The sequence below is a fragment of the Anopheles funestus genome, chromosome 3RL (assembly GCF_943734845.2).
Source record: "Anopheles funestus chromosome 3RL, idAnoFuneDA-416_04, whole genome shotgun sequence".
NCBI classification, from domain to species: Eukaryota; Metazoa; Arthropoda; class Insecta; order Diptera; family Culicidae; genus Anopheles; species Anopheles funestus.
The window spans coordinates 56,256,843-56,282,104 of NC_064599.1; the positions used below are offsets into that span (position 1 = coordinate 56,256,843).

Genomic DNA, 25,262 nt, shown 5'->3' on the forward strand with positions numbered 1-25,262 from the left:
TAAAGACGACATACCTTGCAATGATCGAACGGCAATAGGTTTTGAAACATGCAAAAAATAATCATATCAATAGAACCACCGCAGCTTGACGATTTCACGTTCATTTCAGAACAGTTTTGACAAAGAGGCAAGTACAATCAAGAAAATTTAAAGGGACATCGTGTGTGTGCAATGCATATGGGTCAGGGGGGTGTGAAACAAGAAGCAATGCAGGGTGCAAAATTCATCGTAGTCGTGACGACGGATGCTTGTGGGTACGAGCAGCAAGGCAAGAGGAAGCAAGAGTAGGAGCAAATGACCGGCCGAGCAGACGATGAACATTTTCGTGTTCTCGAATGAAGGTTTTTGCTCTTATCGTGAATTTTTGGGACAGCGCGGTCATTTTTAGAGGGTCGGCGTTTTTTTTTATATGGAGTTTGGATGAATTTGTGGTCATTTTTGTTGCTAGGGAATCGAGTCATTTCCAATGAGGTGCTTAATGAAATACTCATTTTTATCATTCAAACGTTTTAATAAATATATTCATCCAATGTAGTTTCAACATGTACAATTGAACGCTTACGTACAAATAATTTACAAAGCCAATAGTATACGATTACATCACCAATTAGACAAACACAACCTCTACAAAATCAGTAGACTCGGGGCCTACAATCGCAATGAGCTCTTTTCCTGCTACCCGCAACTTAAGCACTGACATTCTTTTTGCCTTTTGACGAATTGTATTCGTCGTCAGTATTTCCCGGAATCCTGTTACTCCTTCATACCGGTACACCACCAACGGATGCAGCCAGTTTTCCGTGAGCGTATACAATAGCATTTCTTTCGATGGCAATACAGAAAATTGCAACTGTTTCGGCAATTTGGTCAATATCAGCTGATGTTGCACGAAGGTTGCATTGGCGGTTAGCGCTTTGCGCCATATTTCAATCGATCCGTGATGGGCCGTGTTCGGCGTGTGCTCTGAATTGATTGCTAGCATTAGTTGATTTTCATACCTCGCCACGCTGAGGTACGATGGATGCGATACGGCTATCGTTTGGTGATGCTTCAAGTAGAAGCTAGCCGTTGTACGCCAAATCTGTATACGTTCACTGTTGTCTAATATAATGAGATGATTTTCCAGGGCGACAATCTGCATCGGGACAACCGTTTCTGCGATTTGTCGCACGTCGAGTATTTGTACGAGATTGTGTTCTCTCAAGCAACGAACCTCAAAGCCCGCCATACCCTTCGTGTACATTACGATGCAGTCCAGTTTCACTATTTTCATCCAGATGACATCCCTTGCCCGGGTGCTATTCATCACATATAGAGGAATGAACTTGTACATGCTTGTTGTTTCTGAATGTAGATCTAAAATTTGTTGAGCGTAACCATTATTGCCGTGTTCCAGAAACTCAACAAAAAGATGCTGTTTATGGCCTAAGTTAAGTCGCTTCATGTTTACGATTGTACGATCGTGACCAACGATCGAGGGAAAAGCTTTGGCGGGTATTAAATTTGATTTTTTGTCGCTCCAATGATAGAATTCGATGGCAGAAGGTCTGTTAGTTTCAGTGCTGTGAACAACAATCAAATCCATCGGTCCAGAGTGAATCGAAACGGTAAGTACGAGCATGCGTACTGCTTGCACTGTAAAGGGCTTCATTTTGTCGAAGTGGCTAAATACTGGACTGTTTTCGAACACACTCTGTGCCAGCCTATCGTTAACACTGTTGAGCGATCGTACCTGTGACGCTAGTTCACTTATATCCTTGTGGTATGAAGTGCTTTGCAGCAGTTGCGTAACGTTTACGCCATACACCATGTCACCTTCGAGAACTGTTTCCTCCGCCTCTAACGGTTCAATCAACGTGACCGGAATGTTGACGTTTAAGGGATTTTGACTTATCACAGCAATACTGTTCATAAACTTTTCCACGTCCTTTTCGTTGATAGCTCTTGCACTGAGCGATTCAAACACCAGAGGAAAGATCTTGTTTTCCTTCGGGAATTTCGTAACCAGCCTCAGGGTGCCATTAACATTTTGTGGTACAGATTTCAGCAACAGGTGTTCAGCATCAAACTGCCTTCCATTTACTGTGCCTAGTACTTCCAGATTCCCAGTTATGATACCATCCTGTATGTGAAGTGTTCCCTCTATTGTTTGATTACCCCTCAAACGTAACCCATTTGCGTACCACTCATCCATATCGACGTCCTGTATGATGCATGGCGGAGCGCAAACAATACTCTCTGTATGTAACTCGCGGAAACGTTTTGGAGCGGTAAAGTTTCCAACAGGGACGTCCAATCTAAGCAAATCAGTTTCCACATTGTAACCGTTCAGTGTTTTCGGATTGAAATCACCTATAATCAATAATTATTAATTACTCAAATCGTTCTCCATTACTCACTATTTGGGTCAAGCTTACCGTGTATCTCCACATCATGAAAATGCCACTTTCCACTAATTTCCTGTGGTTGATGATAGCGCAAGGCATATTTATCATATTCTTCCACATTTATACCAGGAGCACTGGAACGAGAAATATCTTTACTGCACTCATATTCTACTCGTATTTAGTAATATGGTTTTGTCATTGGCAGAATGCAGAACACCGAAACCTTAGTAACACACAAATTCACCACAAAATACGCGTAAAGATATTGGCCATCCTAGCACCGCCTACTGCAACTATGCGTTTTTCGGCAGCTGTCATTTAACAATCGTGACGTTTGCGATTGTTTTGACTTTATACATGGTTTGTTTTGTTTAGATTTGAAGCCGGAAAGTGTACAGCGCGGCAATACTGCAGACTCTACTTTCAAGGTAATGCTTACCTTCCGGTGCTTTTTAGGTTTCCTTGCAGATGAATGTCTTGAAAAATAGCACCCGTACGAGCAGTAACTTCGCCAAGGAATTCCACCGGTGCCGTAATATTTTGTGCTCGCTTCCCGCTCAGACATCGTGCCTCCACGTCGTTCCAGTGCAGATGGTTAATCGGTTGGTTCTACGTAGCAAAACAAACAAAAAATCAGCAGTCAGTAAAAAAACCCATGAAACAAATCATCTAATGGTTACCTTCGAATGGAGGGCTTTATGAAATTCAACACTTTCAAAATGGTATCGACCAGTTAGCACCGTTGGTCGGTGAGAAAGCCACACTTCGCTGTAAAGTTTCTGAACGTTGTGTCCGTTCAGATGGACGACGGTTGGATCGTGTTCGAAGTAAACATTACCATGCACATCGATATTGACCGGCGCACTTTCTTGTGCTGCACCTTTTTCCAGGGGAGTAAAAAATTCCATCATCTTGGGAAAATTGATACCATTCAGTTGACTTAAAATGTGCAATTCGCCCTTTGCTTCCAGTGCGCCAGATACGTGAACCGTGTCAAGCGTTTGTATTTCTGGAGATTGCTTGAGCAGGATGTCGCTAGACAGATTAAGCCCGGCTACTAAACCACCAACGGTAGACGGTTCGTACGTGACAATCCCTTGATCTAGTAAATAGTGGGGGAAAAATGAAACATTTTATACTTGTTAGACCCTTAAACGCTGCGCTACGGAAGCAAAACTTACGAAACACTGCCCGTTCAATGTATTCCTCTCGATCGATACGATAAGCATTTTCCACCAACTGTTCCATCGTAATGTCGTTAAGCTTGCCAGACAGATGCAACCGGTCTGTTACAACATGGTCAAATGTTTGTCCGACCGTAAACGTTTGATTGCCACTATACATTAGCCACGCACGACAAAACGCATCCTTCGGTATACCGTTAATGGATCCTTCAAAGAGAAGATGGTTCACCGTAATGTCGCTCTGGAAGTTGTACGGTTCATTTTTGATGATCGTACGATTATCACCGGCAGCAAGGATGTGTTTCAAGTTGTCCACCGGTATCGCATTCAACGTAGCGTCGTCTTGTAAAACCAACCGACCAATAGTAATGTTTCGGAAGGACTTCAGACCCTCTACGCTCGGTACACCAGTTTCGTCTGCCCCGAACGTAAGCGTGTCTTGTAGAAGGTACTCCATATCGTAACCATAAACTGTCGACCGATTGCCTGCATGTATCTCTTCCGCAACGACAGAATTACTTACATGTACGGTACAGTTTTCAAACAGTACCGGTGCACTTACATTCTGAGGAACGTCTAATCGAAGCAAACGATCGATCCGCTTCGAATCGAACAGAACGTTTTTACTATTTACGATCGGTGCTATAATCGTGTCAAAGTGAATCGTTCCTTCGATTGTTTGTTCCGGACCAGTTCGGCGCAAGATCGTTCGATTCAGTAGATTCAAATCAACTTTGTTGATTTCATTCGCATCGGCCACACCGTCAATCTTCAGCTCCGCCACAAAGGTCTTGCGTCCGGTTAAGTACTGTACCTCTCCGGTGGCTTGCGGTACTAAATCATTTGTTTCGAGATCGTTGATCTTGCCCGCATGTAAATGCTCCACAAAAACAGGCTGTAAGAATTTAATCATTTGACCAGGTGGAGGCGCCATGTTTAAATGTAAACCGTGCGTTGTGAGTCGATGTAGATGTTGTACACCTCCGGCACTTAAAATGTTATGCGCCCATAGTGGTCCACTGAACGTTACGTTTCCATAGATTGTGTAGTCACCGTTCAGTACCAGATCGTCTCCGATTGTCATGATAGGGTTCATTTTGCTTAAACTGTCTCCATCAATTTTGCCTTGCAATTCGATCGGTTTCAGTAGCGTAACGTAATCGAACGTTTTCGTACCGGTGATAGATTGCACCTCGTCAGAAGCAAGATGCAGCACCTGTAGTTTCCTCTCCATCACAGGAATGTGGTTAAGACGATCTTGGAGGTACAAATTGTCCACCAGCATCGGTTGCACAAACTGAAGATCCTGAACGATCTGTTGCTCACCGGTTGTACGGGCGACGTTTGCTATTTCCACACCAGACAGCTTGGAATCAACAACTTCCATATTATGTGCCGTTATCTGATCTACAACCAATTTACCGCTGAATTGCTGATCTACTGCCTGTTCGTGCAAAACCTGCTCAGTAAGAATGCGTGGATCAATGTCGTTAAGCAGACCCGTAAGCTTCAGTTCGTCCGTATCGATAGTTTCGAAATCGCTGCCATACTCTTGTGACATTGCACCACGTGCTTTTGCTAGTAATGTGCGAGATTGATCCATCATCCTTTGTACGGTTACCGTTTCGGTAGAGTTCAACCGTTTGCTCATCAACCGGTTAACGCTTAAATCCTTCACCATCAAACTCTTGGCACTGAAGATTTGATTTACTTCCGGCAATAGAATGTTACCCGGATGAAAGAAAATACCATCGATCAGCTTGTTCACGAAAAGATTTCCTCCCACGACGACTTTCTTCGCCGTCAGAGATAGATCCTTCCATTTTGCAGGAGGATCATCTAGCAGGAGCAAACTGTCTGCTGCATGGCCATTGAAAAATTGTACATCGACAATACGGTCCACTATCAGACGATCAACCTCGATCATATCATCCTCGGCTACATCTCCCCTCTGTTCATCCGTGTGTCGCGTCTTGTGCGCAGCATTGTTCAGCACTTTAACATCGAGCTGCCGCATCTGTCCGGCCGGTGCGATAAGCTCGGAAACGGCCAGATCACCATTCCAACGCACTGTATCATTTGTTAGCACACTGCTGTGGATAGTTTGTTCGACCAAGTCCATCTTTTCCTTTACGCGCTGCACGTACTCGTTCACCTCGATCACGTAAGACAGCAGTGCATCATCCACCAGAAGGTGCTTTGTATGGATGGCTTTGGTATTAACCGATTGCACGGCAGAATCCTGTATCTCGAGATTCTTTTTCACGATCCGTGCACTATTCGGTCCATTATCCGGCAAGCTGATCAGCTGATTGTACAGTTCCCCGAGATTCACCTGCGCTATATGTTCATGCATTCTTTCGCACCATTCAATAAAGTGCGCATACACCTGTCGCAAATCATTCTGCACACCGTACTGTGGGGTGAAGAGATTAATCGATTTTCCAAACAAATTGCTGTTGGCAATTACAATTACGCTTGCGTTTACAATGTGCCGATAGACGCGCATATGTGACACACCGGCAGCAAACGCTTCGCCCGTATAATCGATGCGCGACGGAACGAATTTCCAACCGTCGTATTCGTAAATTAAGAGCGGCTGATCGTGACAGAGAACGAGTAAAAGGAACTCTCCATTTTCATGCTGAAAAAAAGATGAAGTTTCATGTAAATAAAAAATTTCCACAACAAACATGTCCGCAATCACGTACCACTACCGGCAGGAACATTTTTACACTAGTTAGTTCCAAATTTTGAAACGGCACAAAATAACCATCCACAAACTTGTAAACGATAGAGTTCTGATCAACAGTATGTGATCTGCTGCTGGAACTAGCACCGGAACCGTCCTTACCACCACCATCGGCATCGTGTGAGTTGCCCGTTATGAGGAAATGTTCCCTACGCTCACGTGCTTCGAAGAAAAAGTACGCTATATCCGACACGGAGTAAATATAGATGCGCTGATGTAGCACGAGCTTTTGCGTGTCCGGATTTAGTACAAATATATCCGAAAATGTGTCCTTTCCTTGCACGGCGGACATCTGATTTGCAACTGCAACAAACATTTGCTGCTCGACGGAAAATGCTTCAATGTGTACGGAATTGTAACACGGCATATGATCGACAACGTCGAAATAGTATCCAGCCCATCGGTACAGGGGGCAGACATTTGACCTACTATCGTCCAGATTGATGTACGTGTGCGTTAAGTATACGTGCTTCCCGTGCACCCACAGGTGTACCGTGTGTTGGTTCGGTTGTCCAAATGTTTGCACGATTTCCGTCTTGCCATCCTCGTGGATTTGAAACACGGGCGATCCTTCCGCAAATACGTTCAGCTCCTGATCGTGGTAGTTGACGACCGCCACAAATCCAAGTTGCGCAATGGACACACAATCGAAGGAACGTGCAGTGACCGTTTGATGTTCGTGGTACTTTTCAAACTTTCCTTTCACCTGAAACCAGAAACAAATATCGATTAGAATCAATTATGCTGGGAAATGGGATCCAAAACACAATTACATACCCTTCGATAAAAGGACACAGCTGTTGCGTTCATCGTACGGTTGCTGGTTTCGCTTTGATGAAGAGCCGCAGCAAAGATTGATTTTCCAACACGCAGCAGGCAAATGTCGACCGGAAAATTAACAGGCACTTGGCCACGTTCACGAAATCCTTTCAGATACAGCTGTCGAGCTGGAAAACAGAAGAAGTTTTGCTGTAACTCTGTGTAATGTTTCATATTAAACAATAAACTTATGAAAGGCGTTTACGCTACCTTCTTTTTGTAAATTTACAGATAATCAACCATGGATAACGACGATGAACAGGAAATACAAAAGAGTTTATTAAAAAATAGCCTGCAAAAACAACTCGATGAATTCCAAATGCTTTCGGCAATTTTCTGCAATGCAGGTGAACTTCAAGTGGACGATTACAGTTGCATCGACAATCTGGACAGCTACATCAATGGTGAAACTGATCGGCTACACACAAAGCTAGATTATCGATTCGATCTGCCACTGCTACAAGATCAGAAAGTACAAATTTTGGTAGAACTGCCACATCTCTATCCAGCGCTGGAAATACCACGAATCGTCATCCGCTCGTCTGGGATACCGCGCGATCAGGAACGCATGCTCACCAGCAAGATCGAACAATACATCGAGGAAGAGGTGGTAGAACGTGATGAACCCTACGTCTATCAGGTGATTGGCTGGATACAGGACAACTTTACCGAACTCCTGCAAACGACCGGTGAGAAGAAAGAACACCCAACCGTTCCTTCCAAACGCTCCGACACCGCAAATGAGCCGATCGTATTCGAAAGGTTATGGATATATTCACACCATCTTAAGAGCAAAACGAAGCGGCAAACTATTATCAAAACTGCACGGGACCTGAAGCTGTCCGGGTTTTCACGACCAGGCAAACCGGCCATCATATGTGTGGAGGGACAGCAAAGTGATACGCAAGAGTTTTGGCGCACGATAAAACCTCTCAAATGGCAAAAGATACAGATCAAGTTTAACGAAACAGAAACGGTTAGCGATGAAAAGGAAATGGCGGCACTGCGGCACTTTGAGAGCGTTTTCCGGGAGGAACTGTTCTGCGAGATGGACGAAGATTCCGACACGGAGGATCAACCGATGAGCATGAGTTTGTTCATGAAGTTTCTAGAAAAGCACAGCTGTGGTTACATCAAGAAGGAACTGTTTGGATTTCAGAACGCGAGCGAAGCCCCGATCAGCTAGTCCGGCGCAATGGAAGGGAGGATCTTTTCTCCATGATCGTTACCATTTTCGATATTCAATAAACACGCGTATTGAAGGTTGTTGACCTGTACAGCATCTCTTTTGCTTACCTTCCGCAGTGTCCGCTTCGATAGCTGCATCGGCATCGTTTGCATCTCGACGAATTCTTTTCCCATCAAAATGCTGCCTGCGCTCGTTTCGTTCGCGAACAAAGCTTTGTATTCTTTGTTCCAGTGCCTGTTCAACCTCATCCTGCCGGTGCACTTTATCGTCCGCATAGTCGTGTATCAAATTTTGTCGATAGATTTCTTTTAGCACTGCAAATTCACTATCATCGTTTGACTCATGGATGTGATTTTGATACAAATCATCGAAACTATTCACAGCATCCACCGTGATAACTAAAGCTAGTAATAGGCAAATCGATTGCCAGAACCACTGCCACCGTATCACCATATTGCCTGAACAACAGTTAATGCGTTCAGCATAAACTACTGAACGCTAGCGATCACTACACGATACTACTAAGAAAGTGAGCTATGAACAGAACCTTTTAGCAGAGTCGCACGATTTGATCTCTCACATAAATGAACACAAGGAAAGAGAGAAAAGGTCAGTGTTACTAACGACCACACTTTTAAATAGGGCAATAATTAGCGCTACGATAATACTAATAATGTGTATAGTGCAATATAATAAAAACTGTTGTTATTGAATTCTTATATTTTCACAAACTGTTCTCTAATTAACTATTTAAACACGTTATAATGCTGGCGCGGTTACGTCGTTTGTTAACGATTTTTAATTCAATACACGACACACAAAGATGAAAATCTACATTTTATTTCTAAATTGGCAATTTTTATCATTTTTTAAAAAATATAATATAATTGCAATATCCTATAGAGAAGGAAACATATCGTAAGTGTGAGTGAGTTATGAGTGACCACATCTTTAACATAACTGCAACAGGTGGGTATTTTTGGGCAAAGTATGGCGCAATCGCAAGACGTCCGGCACTGCTTTGGTTACCATGGTGCCGGGAAAATTGTAAAACACAACAATTCCCTGTTTTCCTTTCAACGAATATCCTTTCGGTGCTGTACAGTTTTTTCGCAATGGAGCTCGAATTGACCCGTGTCGATTACACCAACGTTGGATTAACGGGACCCAACTGCCTACAGCTGTTGCCTCCTACGACGAACGTGTCGACCAGCGGTTCCAACAGTGGATACAAGCAACAGCAAAAGGTGGCCATTGGCGATCAGGATGGGGTGCTGCAGGTATTTTCCATGAAGAAGGACGAGCTGCAGGTCCACTTTAAAACGCTACCGAGCGAAAAGATTGCATCGGTAAAGCTCGGCGGCCAGTCTGGTTCGGTGGCGGATAAAATTTTTACCGCCTCCGAAAACAAGGTGCGTGGCTTCAACAAAAAAGGCAAGTTGTTTCTCGCCTTCGAGACGAGCCTAACGGAAACGATACGCTCGATGTGTGTCAGCGGCAGCGATTTGCTGGTTTGTGGGAACCACGTGTACAATCATTACCGTGATTGCAAGGAGGTGGGATCGTACCTTTGCGGGGATGTCATCGTGGATGTGGCGGCCCTCTGTCCAAACAACACTAGTCGATTGATAACGGTGCTTGCCTGTTCTGGCCGTGTGTTGCGCATTCTCGAACATGCCCGGGTACGTCAAACGCTTGAGCTGGAGAGTGTTCCAACGGTGCTGTACGTACCGAAGGGTATAGGAGATAGAATTTTGTGCGGTTTCTCGGACGGAAGTGTTATACTGTTCCATCTGAATCTACTGTCAACGGAGGTTAAACGAGAGGTTCTGGTCGCCGATCGTGAGGGAGATGGGATTTTGAGTGCGGTTACTTGCGTCGCTACCTACGATCTTTCGGGCGATGGAAAGGAAGAGTTGATCGTGGGCCGACGGGATGGAACGCTGCAAGTGTTTGCGATGAATTCCGACGAGTATCAATTTGAGATGGAATGTACGCAAATTTATCGAGAAAACTTTAACGAAAGCATATCGGCCCTGCAGGGTGGATGCGTCGGGGCCACAAACTACACGGAGATAATAGTGTGTACCTACTCTGGGCGTATATTTGGTCTGACAACACAATGTATTAGTAAAAGTCTCGGTGATAATGGGACACGGTCGGATAAGAGCGCAGGGACACCGATCGATTCTTCAGCAAAGCTGCAACGCATAAGGGCGGAGATATACGAACTAGAGCAAACGATCGCAAAAGAAAGGGAACGATATCAACTTTCCACGCAGGCTCTTTCGTCTGGCCTGTCGGCAATACCGATGCTACCGATTAATGATTCATTTGTGCTGGTGAAGGAAGACGCTACGTTTCTTCTCTCACTAGAAATCCCGACTCCAATCGAGCACGTTTTACTGCAGTGTGATGCACCGATCACACTGTTGGATGTGGAGAAAAATACGGCTGTCGTCAGTTTCAGTGAGTGTGACAAGTTAAGTGGAAACAGTTTACTAGCGAGCTACCGTTGCCAGCTGAACACGAATCGGATCGATTTAAAATTCCGCACCATTGAGGGCCAAACCGGAACGTTACAGGTGTACATCACACCCAACCTGCAGCCAAAATGTTGCCAACTAAAGCGTTACCCGATAAAACCTCTATCACTGCACATGATCGTACACAATGCGACAGATGAAATGCTTGCACGGCCGATGAATGGGCTGACGCTGAAAGGTCCATTCAGTCAGGCGGAAATGCACAACTGGATGATAAACAGCATTCCCGAGCTGCCGGAAAAGCTTTACGAAAGTGGCAAGGTGCAGTACACTTTTAGACATGTGTTCATCGGAACGATGTTGATCTGTGAGTATGGTAAGGGGGAAGCCACCTTTCGGAGCGACAATATATCGACCATTTCGATACTGAAGGACTTTATCACCAAGGAAGCGACAAAGAAGCGAATCAAGCTGGAAATTTCTACATGTGTGTATTCGCGTTTTCGGAAGAAGTAAATCATGCAACTTTTGTTTTTGGTAACAATTGTTTTTCTCCCTCGTTTTCAGCTATTAATGAATCGACAATTCCTTCGCTGATCAAGCTTATAGAGCCCATGATTCTACACTATAACAAACTTACCAAGGATTATCAGCTCGCCCAAGCTCTGCTTGATTTGGATATTCGGGATGACGACGAGTTCAACACACTGTCCGAAGAGTATCGTTTGCTCATTCGCAACCAACAATCGATCGGAACGGAGTTTCGGAAGCAACCGACCATATTGAATCGGATTTACGGTATTCTCACTGATTTATACATTGATAAGTTCAAGTTTAAGGGTGTGAACGTGAAAACGAAGCTACCACAGCTGATCGAATTGCTCGAAAACTATTCGTACGATGAGCTGGTACAGTTTTATAGCGTAGTCAAAGCAGGGGATGAAGACGTCGGCGACGTATAAGTGAACGTAGGACAAAGTTTAGCGACCACGCTTTTCCAACACTACGCACCAATTCCCTTGATCGTAATAACTTTCTATTAGTTCGACGTGATTTTTGCTACTAGCCAGACAAAGCTTTTCCAGCTCGTGTTCTTCGAATACATGATAGTACCGCAGAAATGTGGTCTTTTCCATCGAATCGTTCGTTCGTAGTTTCCATGGTACGAGCAAATCTTGGTGTTGAAACTGCGTCCGGTTCGTGTGCACCGGTAGCATGCAATCGCTTACTCCAGCGATCACTTGTTCTGCTTGCACTACCTGACCACTATCCTTCGAAGGTTCGTTTTCGGCGTTAGGTTTGTTGTTGTGTTTGTTCTGCCGTAAATAGCTGGACTTTTTTGCATTAGCTTCCTGGTTTTTAGCCCAAACGTAAATTAGCGCTTTACCTCCGGGGCGTAGCACGCGTATCATCTCCGAAATGGCTTGCTTTCTTCGCTGATCGGTTGCTAGGTGGTGAATGACTGCAATGCTGATACAGGCATCGACTGATTCATCACGAAAAGGCACCGCGAGGCAATCACACTGCAGTACATTAAATCCTCGATCAACACAAACCTGCAGTAAACCTTCACTGCGATCACATCCCAACTGAACAAAATAAAAAAAATTATTCTAATAGATGAAAATGTTTTATAATGTAACAACTTCATCTTACCAATAGAGCACGTCCGCTCGAAGCTAGGTACTTTCCATTGCCGCATCCAACATCCAGCAAAACAGCTCCGTCCGATAATGATTGCACAAAAGCTTCTACCTTTGGCCATGGTGAGTGTCGTGTGTCACTGAAATGTTTCGCTATCTCATTGTAAACCCGATGAACGTTCTGTGCTTCTACCTGGGCAGCGTGACATTCGAGAAGATTTGTCTGCTCATCTGCTGATTGTTGCGCCGTGTCACAAAGCCTGGGAAACGGACAGGCACAACGGTCGTTCGGAAGCAATTTTCTAAACGTTAACGAAACTCGTAGCTTTCGCTTTCGCACGGTCAAGTCGCCATTTGGAGATGGTATCGTGTCCATTTTGCGGGGCGTTATACCATGCGTCCAATCGTATCGGCTCTCGCCCGCCATTATTAGGAGTGACCTGGATGGTAAATCTACATATATCTGTTTCCCGGAAGAGGGTTGTTTAAATTCCATCACAATGTCGCTTCCAAGCGAGAGGGATAGAATCGGATCGTCGAATGCGCTGTGAGTGTCTACATGTGGCGGTATACCCTGTCCTGGATCGTATTGATTCACCGTGAGCTGATCGGGAATGTGCCAGCGCAGCTCGGGATGAAGGATCTGCAACCTATTCCACAGCTCGTTACAGACGAATGGTATTTTTCGGTCCAGAGGTTTCGTCTTATCTACGTTATTCGTGCCGTAGACAAATTCATATCCAAAATGTTTCACTTTGCGGTGTTTGAGGGTCTTATTTAGCTGCACGTTGGTTTCTTCACTATCGTCACAATTCACCGCCTGCAATAGGATATTTTCCATCGTTTCATCGATAAAATCACGTTCCAGAATCAAGCCACCAGGTAGATCATTACTCCATGGCTCATCCAGACACGGAGGTAGTGCATTACAAAACGCCAATAGCAATACGGCTCCGTCTTGACCCAACGTAGAAACACCGTTTAGTGCCGTATACATAGCTTCGGCACTAGCTTTGGATGTGCATTGCACAAAGGAGTACGATTTGCCGGGAGGAAATCGCACCTTTCGAATTGGTCCATGCTGTAGAGCTTCCGTTAGTAGAGCCTCTTGCTGTAAACCCGTCGAAAGGCCTGCATTGCAGATTACAATAAACTACGACAAAAGGGAAGCATTATTTTATCGACATCAACATTGCTATTATGCCATGCTTACCTCAGTTGGTTCATCGCTAAATTGTGTTTCTGCATCTTTTTCTATTAACAGCTGACAGCGTTTAATTTTCTTGGCGATTTTTTTCTCCAAATTTTTTGATAAAGTCATTGCTGAGCTAAAATTGCAGCAGAAAATACGCACATGCAGATTGCCGCTCTGTAGAAAAGTAAACAAACAAACAAACTTGACAGCCGGGCCAAGGTGCATATAATTAGATGGCGATCGAATATGTTCAAAATTGCTACTTGGGCGCCATCTATGTGTGAAACGCAAAAGCTTCTAACGAGTTTTGTAGCTTTGCAGTCCAACATCAAAAAAGGATCCTTTTCACGAAACACGTGTTATAATTATAATTATCATTGTAATGATTTGCCATATGCTCTAAGCTCAGGATTTAGTTTAACTCAATAGAAAACATTATAAGTTCTTCTTCTTGCAATTTTTCTTGTACTGTTACAACATTTATTCTACAGCCTAAAAGCAGATTATTCTACAAATTAAAATTACTCTTCATGATACAGCATGAACTTCATGTTACCACAATCAATGAAAATGTTGTATAGTGCATAAATTGTTTGATTAAAAATATAAATCACAATTAGGTATAGGATGCTTAAAAAGATGTACTAGAACGTATAAAGATATGGAACCACATTCCATTTCGAAGGTAATATTCATATGATTACTATTGTAACCATCACTATTGTGTCCATTTGATTTGTACCATCATTCCAAACCAAAGGTATCAAGCGACAAATGCAAATATTAAATGACATTATTTGTGGTTTAATGTTTGCATTGTAACTCATCGCTGGCTCGATTATCCCTTCCTAATGATGCATACCCATCATTTGCAAATTGGCCATACATCGCCGGGTCATCAAAAGGTATCCCTATTCGTTTCCCAAATTGCATGATCGGTTTGCAATTTATCAAAGCTGCATCAGTCCATTACACGAACTCCTTCTAACTGCGTTTGGCTAATGGAAAGAACAGGCAAAAGCAAGTGAACAGCGCTGTTCCCCTGCCATTCGCTTGCTGCTAACCATTTGTTTACTATGCAAACTAGCAATTGCAACGGTAAGAACATCAAAGGTTACCGGTGAATTGCCTCCATTGTCGGTAGTTTGTTTCGGCTTCAAAGAGGTGCAACGCTGTTGCATACATGAATGAGCATGAAGACGGCACGCAAAACCACTTTTCCTTTCGGGTATCAATCCGAGGAAAAGAAATCAGAAACAAGAAAATGGAATACAGAAAGGAAAAAGGTTTTTTTTTCATTGAAAATGGTCGCTTGCCATAATTCATGTCCAAGGGCAAGGGATAACGTCAATCACCTTGCATTTTGTTAAATAAAAAAAAACTACAATTCCATAATGAGTCAAAAAACAATTTTGCTAATTTTCATTTCCAAGAAACAATGATAGCAAATAGTTTTTCACTAGCCATTGCGCTTTCCATTCTATCAGAATTTACAAGTCGACCTGGCGTTAACGTTACTCGTTCACGAGGTGGCGAAAGAATTCCACCGAATCGGAGGCCAACCGGAGAGGTCATCCTTTGCTTGGTGTGGAATAAATTGAATTTAAGTTATTTATAGGGTTGAATTATTTGCCAATCCAGCACGAGATAAGGTGGTACGGGGAAAACGATCCCCCCTTTTTTCATCTTCCATTCTTCACCATTTCAACGTACGATCTGAAATCGATTTGAAAGCGATTAGAGAGAGCATGTGATGCTTCCTGCCGGTTTTCCCTTGTTTTTTTTTGTTTCCTCCCCCCAAAATGACCTTCCTTGGCCTGAATACAACACGTATGTGGTTGTTGTTCGTCAAAGCATACCACCGGGAAATGTGACCGGAAGGGAGAACTGCGCAATATCTGCACTCAGTGCATTGCATTTTATTGCACTGCACACTTGCACTTGCATCCTTCTCGTTTTTGCTTGCGTGGCCACTTTCAAAATAACATTCTCGGGAATGGGATTTGTTTTGCTCTGAACCTGCCCGGGGCTGTCCAATGTTTCCATGAACACATTCGGGGCATTGGAGATGGGGGAAGAGGAAGTCAATCTGACGCCAAACTGTCCGTGTGGCTGACCGATGTTTATCTGTGCTTTGTAAAAGCTTGCCGTTTTTTGTGTATGCTTTAGTTTATTTCTCACTGACGTTTGCTTACGCTGGTACAGGAACACGGACGTACCCAATCCTTGGTGCAATTAAATTGCATTTCTCCTTGCCCGCCGACTCCATCGGACAGCGAGGAGTAACCATCAATGATTGCTATCTAAAGTTATCGTGGCTGGGTCAGTCTACACGAAACATGGCTCTATGGTCAGAGTGACCGATTGCATTTGCCAATCGTGCTCCGTGGACGTGAGGGAGGAAAAATGGTGGAAAATGTTTGCAATGGAGCACTAGTGTAATGCGACGGGAAACGTGTCACACACACAGAGGAGGAAGAAAGAAACTGTAGCAAAATGTCTGATGGAATGACTAACTGACTGATCACAAATTGAAGCGGGCGTTCGTGCCCGCAACCTGACAAGGGACATCAGAACGGCAGGAGACAAAAAACTGCACGCCATTGCAATAATCATTTTTTGTTGCGATTAGAATTAGAAAAAAAGAAACCCACGGAACATGGAAGAAGACACGAAAGCAACAAAAAACCTTCCGCAGGATGACTCCATCGGTAGTAAATGGGTTTTTGGCAAAGGGAAATGGCAAAAGAGGGTTTTTTTTTGTTTCAGAAGAATTGAAAAGAGTAATTTACTGAAATTGCATTTTTTCTTTTCGAAAATTACAATGTAGTAAAGTGTATGGAGTAGAAAACGGAAATGCACATTAGTTTGATGTACTCTTCCCTTAATGCATGTTGACATTTCGGACTTCTATACGATAAGATAATGGATGTGTAACTGATGGTGGTCCGGATTATCTAAGTGCGATCAGTGTTCTTCATAGAGTTATTGTAAACGTACTTTTGTTCTGATTACATTTTTGTAAAATTTTAATGGCGAAAAGAAGAGTCTTGAGAAGAAATGATTGAATTATACATTTATGAATGGTTATTAAGAAAAAGAGCGTAAAATTAAAAATAGCAAAGACAAAATATTAAACTACATATTTTATTTAGAAGGGAAATATTCCTATAATATTTAGAATAATATTTATTCCTATAATATTTATAATTTTTACTTTTATGTATATAATATGCTAATGTCTTATTAACAGATAGATGATACTGGCATGGATAAAAATTGCGTATAGGGTAGTTTTCTCACTACGATGATTTATTTAATCTGTTAGTAAAACATCAATTAGTTAAAAATGAGATTAAAAGACGAATAGAACTTTTGGTCTAGGGATTGGATAAATTGTATAGTATCTTAAGTTGTATTTTTGAATGAATTGTTAACCTAATTAAGGTGAATGATGTTGACCTACTTAAGTCGATAAAGTCCTTATAAATTTAATCAACTGATCAACATGGGGAAAACATATTTAGCAAATGTGCTTTTTTGTTTAGAAATTGAAAAAATGACTTGGGGCGGACCGGTGGCGTATGTGATAAACGGCGCCGGTTCCACACGACAGAACCGGGTATCAAATCTCATCCGTCCTCTGAATATCGCACTGAATATCCGGCTACGTGGTAAAAATATTAAAAATAAAAAAATAAAATTAAAAATAAAATATTTTCATCTATTTTTTCTCCATCGGTACTAGGAACCTTTCTATCAGACATCGTGCATCATTGCACTAGAATTGTCCAAAGTGATCGCAAACTTTCAAATTTGAAAGAAAAACACTACGAGATTGTAGTTTTGTGGTCACCCACATCCGTTCGTTGATTTGCTTTGTTTTATCTTCGTTGTTGTTTTAGGGAAAAATTTTATGGCATCCATTTTCCTCCATTGGGTAACTGCAGTGGAGATAATTATCTTTTAACTAGCTGTTCGCAGTTACCCCATTCGCTTATCCATCGTTGCATCGGAAGGTTTCGCTAACGGGAGAAAACCCCTCCTCGGAAAGATCCAAATTATCAACTAACCTCATTTTTCGGACTTACATTTTCGCATTCGGCTCCGTTTCCATTGCACTAAAGAAATGCATCGGGCAAGTTCATCTAGTCGGGAACGAGATCGTAAGATGCTCGGTGGAAATTTGTATTGCAATAAAACGAAGTGGCAACACAAATTTCTTCCCATGAAGATGCTATAAAATAGTGCATTTTACACCCCCATTGTCGTATTGCAATCGGTGGGAAATATATATACTAGAGCGCAGTTTTCTATCGCTTTCTGTAGAAATTTTTGTTCAAGAAAAGTCAACAAGTTAAGTAGCGTAGTACGAAAGAAATCACTGCCCAAGGTTTCTAGTTTCATCGTGATCGCGCTCTAGAATATTCTAAACGTCGATCTGCTTCATCGCGACGTGTAGGCTTTTCTATCAAGCCGAGAGGAACCTTTTAAGATAAAAAAATTAAAAGTTTCTTCCCTGTCGTGATTTGCTGACCCTTCCTTCCATTCCCTCGTCAAATTCTGTACATATTTTACTTCCCTTTAAAGCAGGAAAAGCATCCTTTCGTTACACACTTGTTTGAGTTTTGATTCCTATCAAATATCCACCATCCAGTCCCAACATTCTCTAGTTCCAGTCCGAAGAGGGATTTGACAACTTTAACGACAAACCTGAAGCGAATAGGACACCATCGAAAGCGAATATGGCTGAAAACGGCGCACGAAATGCGTTAAATCCCCTTCGCATCGGGAAAAGGATCCAAAAGCGCACCGGGAAGAGAGAAAAAAAGGTTTAATTTTAATATCAATTTTATTGACCATTGTAGAAAATGGCTGGAAAGATAAAACCATCCAAAAAGGAACATCGCGCGAGTTGCGCGGATCGACCCGTGTAATATAAACCACGCACCGGGGAAAAAGGGTCTAGAAGAAGGATACAGAACAAACTCTTGGACATCAGACTATCGTTTTTGACCGATCCTTTACTTCGTTCGCCGGTGTACGCGTACCTCCCGGGATGATGGAACTATTATTTTAAAGCGTTTTTCGTTGTTTCTATTGCTCCGTTTTTTTTTGTTTGGGTCCTCTCGGTTTCGGGAGGTCCGCCCGGTACCGCATGCATCCAGCGACATGTACGAATCTTTCGAGATCATGTTTCTCCTGATCGGGTATTTTTTACATTTCATCCACTCTCCTCCGCACGGGATCGTCACGGGACAGGAAGGAATATGTAGTGTTTTCTGTGTGTTGCCTCTTTTTTCAATGTCTTTTAAGGTTTCGTACAATTCGTTCACTCCATTTTGAGCTAATAATAGCTAATCATGGTGGTAACGCCAACTTTATACCTTTAATGTGTATAATTTTTGTTACTCTCTATGTTTGTGAGGGCAGCGGGAAATAAACTATTTGAACCTACTTCTTGTCATAGTGACATCATCAGTAAAGAACTAGTTGTGGTTTTGTTTCATGTCATACTTCTTCATAAATAATATTTATGAGCAATACAACTTATTTGAATTAATGGAGACTGTTTAATTCAGCTTTAACAATTTTTAATTTTTTTTTTAAACATATTTTTAATCATATGTTCTTAAATCGTTTAGAGCTGGTTAAATGTGTCCTTTGTTGCGATTGCAGTCTCGCAGTAAAGCGTATTCTGTGTTTTACTAAGCAATACAAATTGTTTTATTTTCAAACAATTTTACAAGACTTCATTGATGTTTGTTTTTATAGGGCACGCTGTAGGGACGGTGAATTTGAACATTGGATTGGGAAGCAATTTAAGAAAAATTGAGAATGTTTTGAGAAATCCATGAAAGTTAATTAATATAATGTTATAACTTAAGTGACTAGCAATAAGAGTGGATTAATGTTGATTCGGGCCTCCGTACGCAGCACTTATTATTCTTGCTAAGAGTAAATGAAGGCATCGAAAGCCAGAAATGACAGGCCAAGATCTTCCTTGCGATTGAAATGCCACAAGAAATTCCCAAGGTACTAATAATGAGCTTATTTCTGACCCATTGGACATTAAGAAAGGAGCATCTTGAGGTTCCTGGATGGCATTGCTCAGTCAGGTATTTTATAGTACCTAAAAAAAGTAAATATTTTCTAGGTAGTGTATATTTTATAGCAATCTAAAAGACTTACATCGCTTGAATCGTTTGATATCATTGTCATAATGAGTCCGAGTCTAGCATACATTCTAGTGTACTGCCTTACAAAATTCTTTCTCTCTCTCTCTTTTGTTGTCTTAGTGTCACTAAACTTATTTTCACCCCTTAGCCGGATACCCAGGCCTTGCTACGGGGAGACGGTCCGAATGGGATTTGATACCAGTTCCAGCCGTGTGGAACCGGCGTCGTTTATCACATATAGAAACGGCCATAATTAAATCATCGTAAAGCAATTGTTCGTCATTTGAAGGTCTATTTACACTATCTTCACACATACAGATATAAGAAAAGGTTAGTCTTCCTTGTAAGACTTTTCCCTCACTGAAATGTCTGAAATTGCAAAAAATTGTGTGTGATTTTAATTTCTGGACAAATTTCCTCAACAAAGTTTAGTGATGTGAAACAAAATTATCCAAAGATAGTTAAAAATTTCGGTATGTTGCTATGTTTTGTTTTTCTTTTTGATAATTTTGAAGATTTGTGTTAGGACATATTACATCTTTACATAATTATTGAACTCAATTACCGGGGGATTTTTGGAAAACAGATGAAGTAGCATTATAATACGAAACGTTTAAATTACATTGAATAGTAGAAAAGTAACATTGTGTTGATTGGTACACAGTTTAATCAGTTTTTGAACATGTGGTACATGCTGATTTCACGTACAGTTATCGCAAAGGAAGAGTATGTTTTTTTCGACTTTATTTTTGTCTCCTAAATTTCGAACCACTACTTAAGTTTTAGCTTATGATAAAAGACAAAATTTAGCTTTTTTGTAACGTTCGTTAGACGATAGAAAAGCAAAGAACGAGAAAAAAGATAATCTCAAAAAGGCGGCTTGTGACGTTCTGATTTCGTTAGCGGTTACACCATTCGGGATAAGAACCGCGTCCTAATGCCATCCCTTAACGTTGCACACGTTCACAATCGTGTTTATGTTTTTTCCAAGTTCGTTTCGGGTTTTTTTGCTTTTAGTTTCAAGTCAACGGATAGAAAGGGAAGCCTGAAAAAGGGACGACAAAAAAGGGAAGTAGATGCGATCAACCCACCATGTGTAGCATCCGATCAGTGACCTCGTTTCGTTGGAAGGTGATTTCAAGGGCAAGGTCCTAAGAAGACCCATTCCCAAAAGTATCACGAATTAGGGTGTTTGGTTGGGAAGAACCAGAATCAGAGGTTGAAGTTTTCGCTGCGTTCTACGCTGGCATGCGGGAGGTAAATTACAAACAACACTAACATAATGACCTACAATAACAATCATCGTCGAGAAGCGGTAAAGGAAACGCGTTAAAAGCTAAATAGGAGGACGCGGGATCCACCAGACTGCAAAATCGCCTTTTGCCGTGTTGCGAATGTCGTTGAACATAATTTAAAGATTATTATTTATGCACCAGCGTGTACCCGGGATTGTGTAATGCGATCGTAAACAAGCGTGTTATGGGTGGCGTGTATTTGTTTTAGCAGCCGCTTGGTAGGGGTAACTGGCATAAAACTATATACATCCAGTCGAATTGGCGTATCCTTGCGTATCACAAGCGGGAGTAGACGTAAAAAATGGCAATTGCCATTTTATTTGCCACTAGTAAAGTTTTCGGCCGAAATTGTCCGGACATCATCTTCTGTGTCACGATAGACGTTAGGCTCGTGTTCGTTGTTGGTTGGACAAAAAATTTAAGTTTACTCGCCCGGGGAACAAAAGCGAAAGCTAACACCCCGATTCGCCTTTCTCCGTGATATAATTTTATATACATATATAGCTTTATGGCTTTACACGGTAGTTATTTTTTGGTGCGAAAATCGCACCATCGGGTCCGGTTGGCACCCGGTTGACGGGAGCGGGAATCAACAGTAAAAAAGTAAAAATAGTAACTCTAAACCCATACACCACACAACAACCGTAACCTGTCTCGGCCGTTTACTTTTATATTACATATTTCATGCTTACACCGCCATCATCGCACTACACTGCCGGCAAGGCACCCGTTCTCTTTGTGGGCGCGCGTAAAAGTGGCTAATTTTCGGAGGCTCGTACCACCATCGCCAACGTGATCCCCGCGTGTGCACCGGTTATAACTATTATTTATGCCTTAATTTTACGTTTTTTGTGCCGCGGCGTGTGCCGTTTTTATTGCACACTTACTCCTACGATCCGCTCGACCTTACCGAATCAGCTGTTGCAAACTTTCTTTCGGTGGCGATCCACTTTTGGAAGTTTGGCGTAAGGTGGCGTACACAACACTTACAGTGAGGGACAAATTTTTATTAGCAATTGCTTCGATTACGATTGCAGAATTTGTGGCGTCTTAATAAAATTAAATACAATTTAAGAAAATGAGAATACGAAGTAACGTTCTAACAAACAATAGTAAAATATTGAAATTTTAAGATTTATAATTTAAGAATACCTTGTTTGACAAAAAATTTATAAAATGTGCCTGAAATACGCTGGGCTGGGATGATATCAGACAATTGTATCTCTTTCTGTTTTGATCACGGCCAAACAAAAATGAGATAAGATTTTAAATATTATTGAAAATATCATGATATTGATTTTTGTCATACGATTTAGTTTTTAGATACGAAACGGTACATTTGGCATTTCTACATAAATAAAAAAAATCCACTCTTGTTATACGAGTAGCTAGTTAGTTTAGAGACTGGGAACGCTTGTCCATCAATAAAACGAGAATCTGTGATGTGAAGGTGAAAATTGTATTGCACAAAATGAACTAATATTTGAAAGTTAAAATGTCCATTTTTTGGTGAAAAATCTTGATAAACATTAATTTTTTTTTGACAAAGGAAATTAGTTGTAAATACATTTTTTTGCATTTTAACAATATGAAATCAATAATAATTTTCATTGACAATTTGATCAACTATATTTAAATAAACAATAAAACACGTTATGTTCCAACTAACATTAAACATTTATTTATTTATCTAATTTAAGTGATTCTAAACAATTTCAAGAGAAGAAAAAATTGAGCCCTACTGTCGGAAAGAAAGCGAAAAACACACATCTGAACTAAGCGTGTACCGTGCTTCACCGGTTCCGACGATTAAATTATGACAATCAATGAACAGAAGCGCAAACTGCCGTGAGTGAAGCAAAATGGAAAGTTAACCTATGGTACACACGCTGCCTATAGCTTTTGCCGTCTTTAATTGGTGGCCCGGATCAGCTTGAGGTCGTTCCGACCAATTATGCATTGCAGTGATTGATATTTGCACACACCGGTACACCTTTTCACAGGTTATGGCCAGATGTGGGAGGCCAAAAGGAAAATAAACACATCTCATCCACCTTGGAGCGGTTTTAACTTTTTTTTTGTGTAAAGTGCAGCGTCCCCAATGTTGATTCCGTTACGGTTTTGATAGTGCGGATTGTTTTGAAGATATCATTTTTCTGCTTTTACTCTGCGACCGGGTAATGCAAGCGCGTTGCAGTAACGCCTGAGATACGCTGACCGAGTGATGAGTTAATGAAGGTGGAAGCAGTTTAAAAAATAAACACATTATAATGTACGTTTATTGCTTATCGCTGCATTACATTGAGGGGGTGAACATTCGCAACGAAAAAAAGGCATAATTACATTATGCTATCGTGCACTTAGCTGACTATCGGCGAATACGAACGGTCACTCATCTAAAACGTAAACCGAATTAAAATAAGGTGAGAAATAGTAACAATTTTCATTTTTTGTGCATTTGTGTATACTGACTGAATGATTTTCTTTCTTTCTGGTATTAGATAAGCATCCAAAAAGGGAAGGAAAAATAAACAATCTAATAGAGTCTTTAACATAATATTAAGACTGGACGTTGTTTGTTAATAAAGGTATAATTTAATAGGCAAATTCAACATTATTGCAAAGATTAAAAGGAAGTAACATTTTTAGTTTTGAAAACTAATTTTAATTTTGGAATAACTAATAACAGTACAGAATATGGCACAAAACTAATTCGTGAGATTAAAATAATATTAAAAATTGAAATGTACTAAATTTCGTACCAGAACCCAGATACCAGGACATACCAGACTATCCATTATAAAAAATATGTATTTCTTTTGATATACTTTAAAAGAATATCAGTATACGAATATGGTGGTTGAAATAAACAATTCGCGATGAAAATAATTCACCAAACGTGTATTTATGTTACATGAAGCAATATTCATCCTCTCAAAAAAAAAAATGTGGCAGTGTGGGTAAAAATATGCTAAATAATGAAAAAAAGAAATATTCATTTTTAGTTTTATTTCTCTGTTGAAATAATTCTTTTATCTTCAAAATACTAGTGGTTTTAAATTTATGTTACGGACTGTATAACGAGGAGATAATTGCATACCTCTTGTGTTGTTTTGCTAAATTTCTCAGCTCGATAATTAAAATAATTTATTTTTAATCTAAGATAAAATCTTCTAAGCAAGCAATACTTTCATCAATTGAAATGGCCGCTCTCTGTCTTTCGTGTAATGCAATTCGCCATTTGCAACAGTCGTAGAGTAAAAAGACACTCAAATTTTATAGGTAGTTCCTCAAACACATTCATTTCCGATGAATCTTATTTATTTATCTTACCATGAATGCACACAACCTCCTTATCCTGATGGATAAAATAGTTTCAATAACACGCAAAACTAATTGTATACCGTTTCTACCCCATTTGCTACAAACGTTTCCCACGTTTCCAGAAATGGTTCTCCTCCTATTTTGTTCTGTTATTGTGATGAAGTGCCACTTTGTTTCGTCCCAATAATGGGAAATTTGCGTGCGCAAAATGTCGTTCCCTTACCCCTCACGTCCGCAAATTATGCAAATAGCATTTCAGGCTAGTTTGGCTGTGTTTTTTGTTGTTTTTTTTATTATTTTTATCGTTCAACTATCGTATGTTTGTTTCTTTGATGGAACTATCCAGTGGAATGTTCGTTCACAATTTTCCCTGCTGGCAGCACGAACGAATGGACGGAGTCAATGGGAGGTTTTTTTTTGTTTTGCGTTTTTGCTTACACCAAACTATCGTGTTATGAATGGCAACGACAACGACCTACGAGGCGACGCAAACACCTTCGCCGCCAGATATCGCCGAGTACTGCCAGCAAACTTCCAAAGCAATGCAATCGAGCGATGATAAGTTTAACACCGGCAAACACACATAAAATAATGTTATAGAAAAGCAAGAAAAAGCACTAGCCAAAAGCTAGCTCGTGACAGTAAAAATGGACATGCTGGAAGGTTGTACAGCTAGCAAGGTGTGTGGCAAATCCATTGCACTGCAACAGGACATAAATGTTCGTAGGACAAAGTAATGGCAACATTACTTTCGCGAATGGTTAATTGAATGGGGCCATAATGTAACTTGTTAGCAGATAGGAATGTAT

General features: G+C 41.2%; 4 protein-coding genes across 4 annotated transcripts; 2 read left to right on the forward strand and 2 right to left on the reverse strand.

Moving 5' to 3' along the window:
- Window positions 1–490: 490 nt before the first annotated feature.
- LOC125769507 (uncharacterized) lies at window positions 491–8,784 on the reverse strand. The gene is made up of 8 exons (XM_049438241.1): window positions 8,439–8,784; window positions 7,101–7,270; window positions 6,283–7,029; window positions 3,569–6,215; window positions 3,068–3,489; window positions 2,827–2,996; window positions 2,418–2,521; window positions 491–2,352 (listed from the first exon to the last, which is right to left on the reverse strand). Exons 1-8 carry the CDS (start codon window positions 8,782–8,784, stop codon window positions 608–610), a joined length of 6,351 nt encoding a protein of 2,116 aa, XP_049294198.1. The 3' UTR covers window positions 491–607.
- LOC125770244 (RWD domain-containing protein 2A) lies at window positions 2,585–8,408 on the forward strand. The gene is made up of 2 exons (XM_049439644.1): window positions 2,585–2,815; window positions 7,374–8,408. The coding sequence occupies exon 2, from the start codon at window positions 7,384–7,386 to the stop codon at window positions 8,326–8,328; it is 945 nt and encodes a 314-aa protein (XP_049295601.1). The 5' UTR covers window positions 2,585–2,815; window positions 7,374–7,383; the 3' UTR covers window positions 8,329–8,408.
- On the forward strand, window positions 8,513–11,779 carry LOC125770151 (Bardet-Biedl syndrome 7 protein homolog). The gene is made up of 2 exons (XM_049439484.1): window positions 8,513–11,304; window positions 11,385–11,779. The coding sequence occupies exons 1-2, from the start codon at window positions 9,267–9,269 to the stop codon at window positions 11,777–11,779; spliced, it is 2,433 nt and encodes an 810-aa protein (XP_049295441.1). The 5' UTR covers window positions 8,513–9,266.
- On the reverse strand, window positions 11,662–13,867 carry LOC125770161 (alkylated DNA repair protein alkB homolog 8). Its single transcript, XM_049439506.1, has 3 exons — window positions 13,674–13,867; window positions 12,474–13,613; window positions 11,662–12,406 (listed from the first exon to the last, which is right to left on the reverse strand). The coding sequence occupies exons 1-3, from the start codon at window positions 13,779–13,781 to the stop codon at window positions 11,798–11,800; spliced, it is 1,857 nt and encodes a 618-aa protein (XP_049295463.1). The 5' UTR covers window positions 13,782–13,867; the 3' UTR covers window positions 11,662–11,797.
- Between the last annotated feature and the right edge of the window lie 11,395 nt (window positions 13,868–25,262).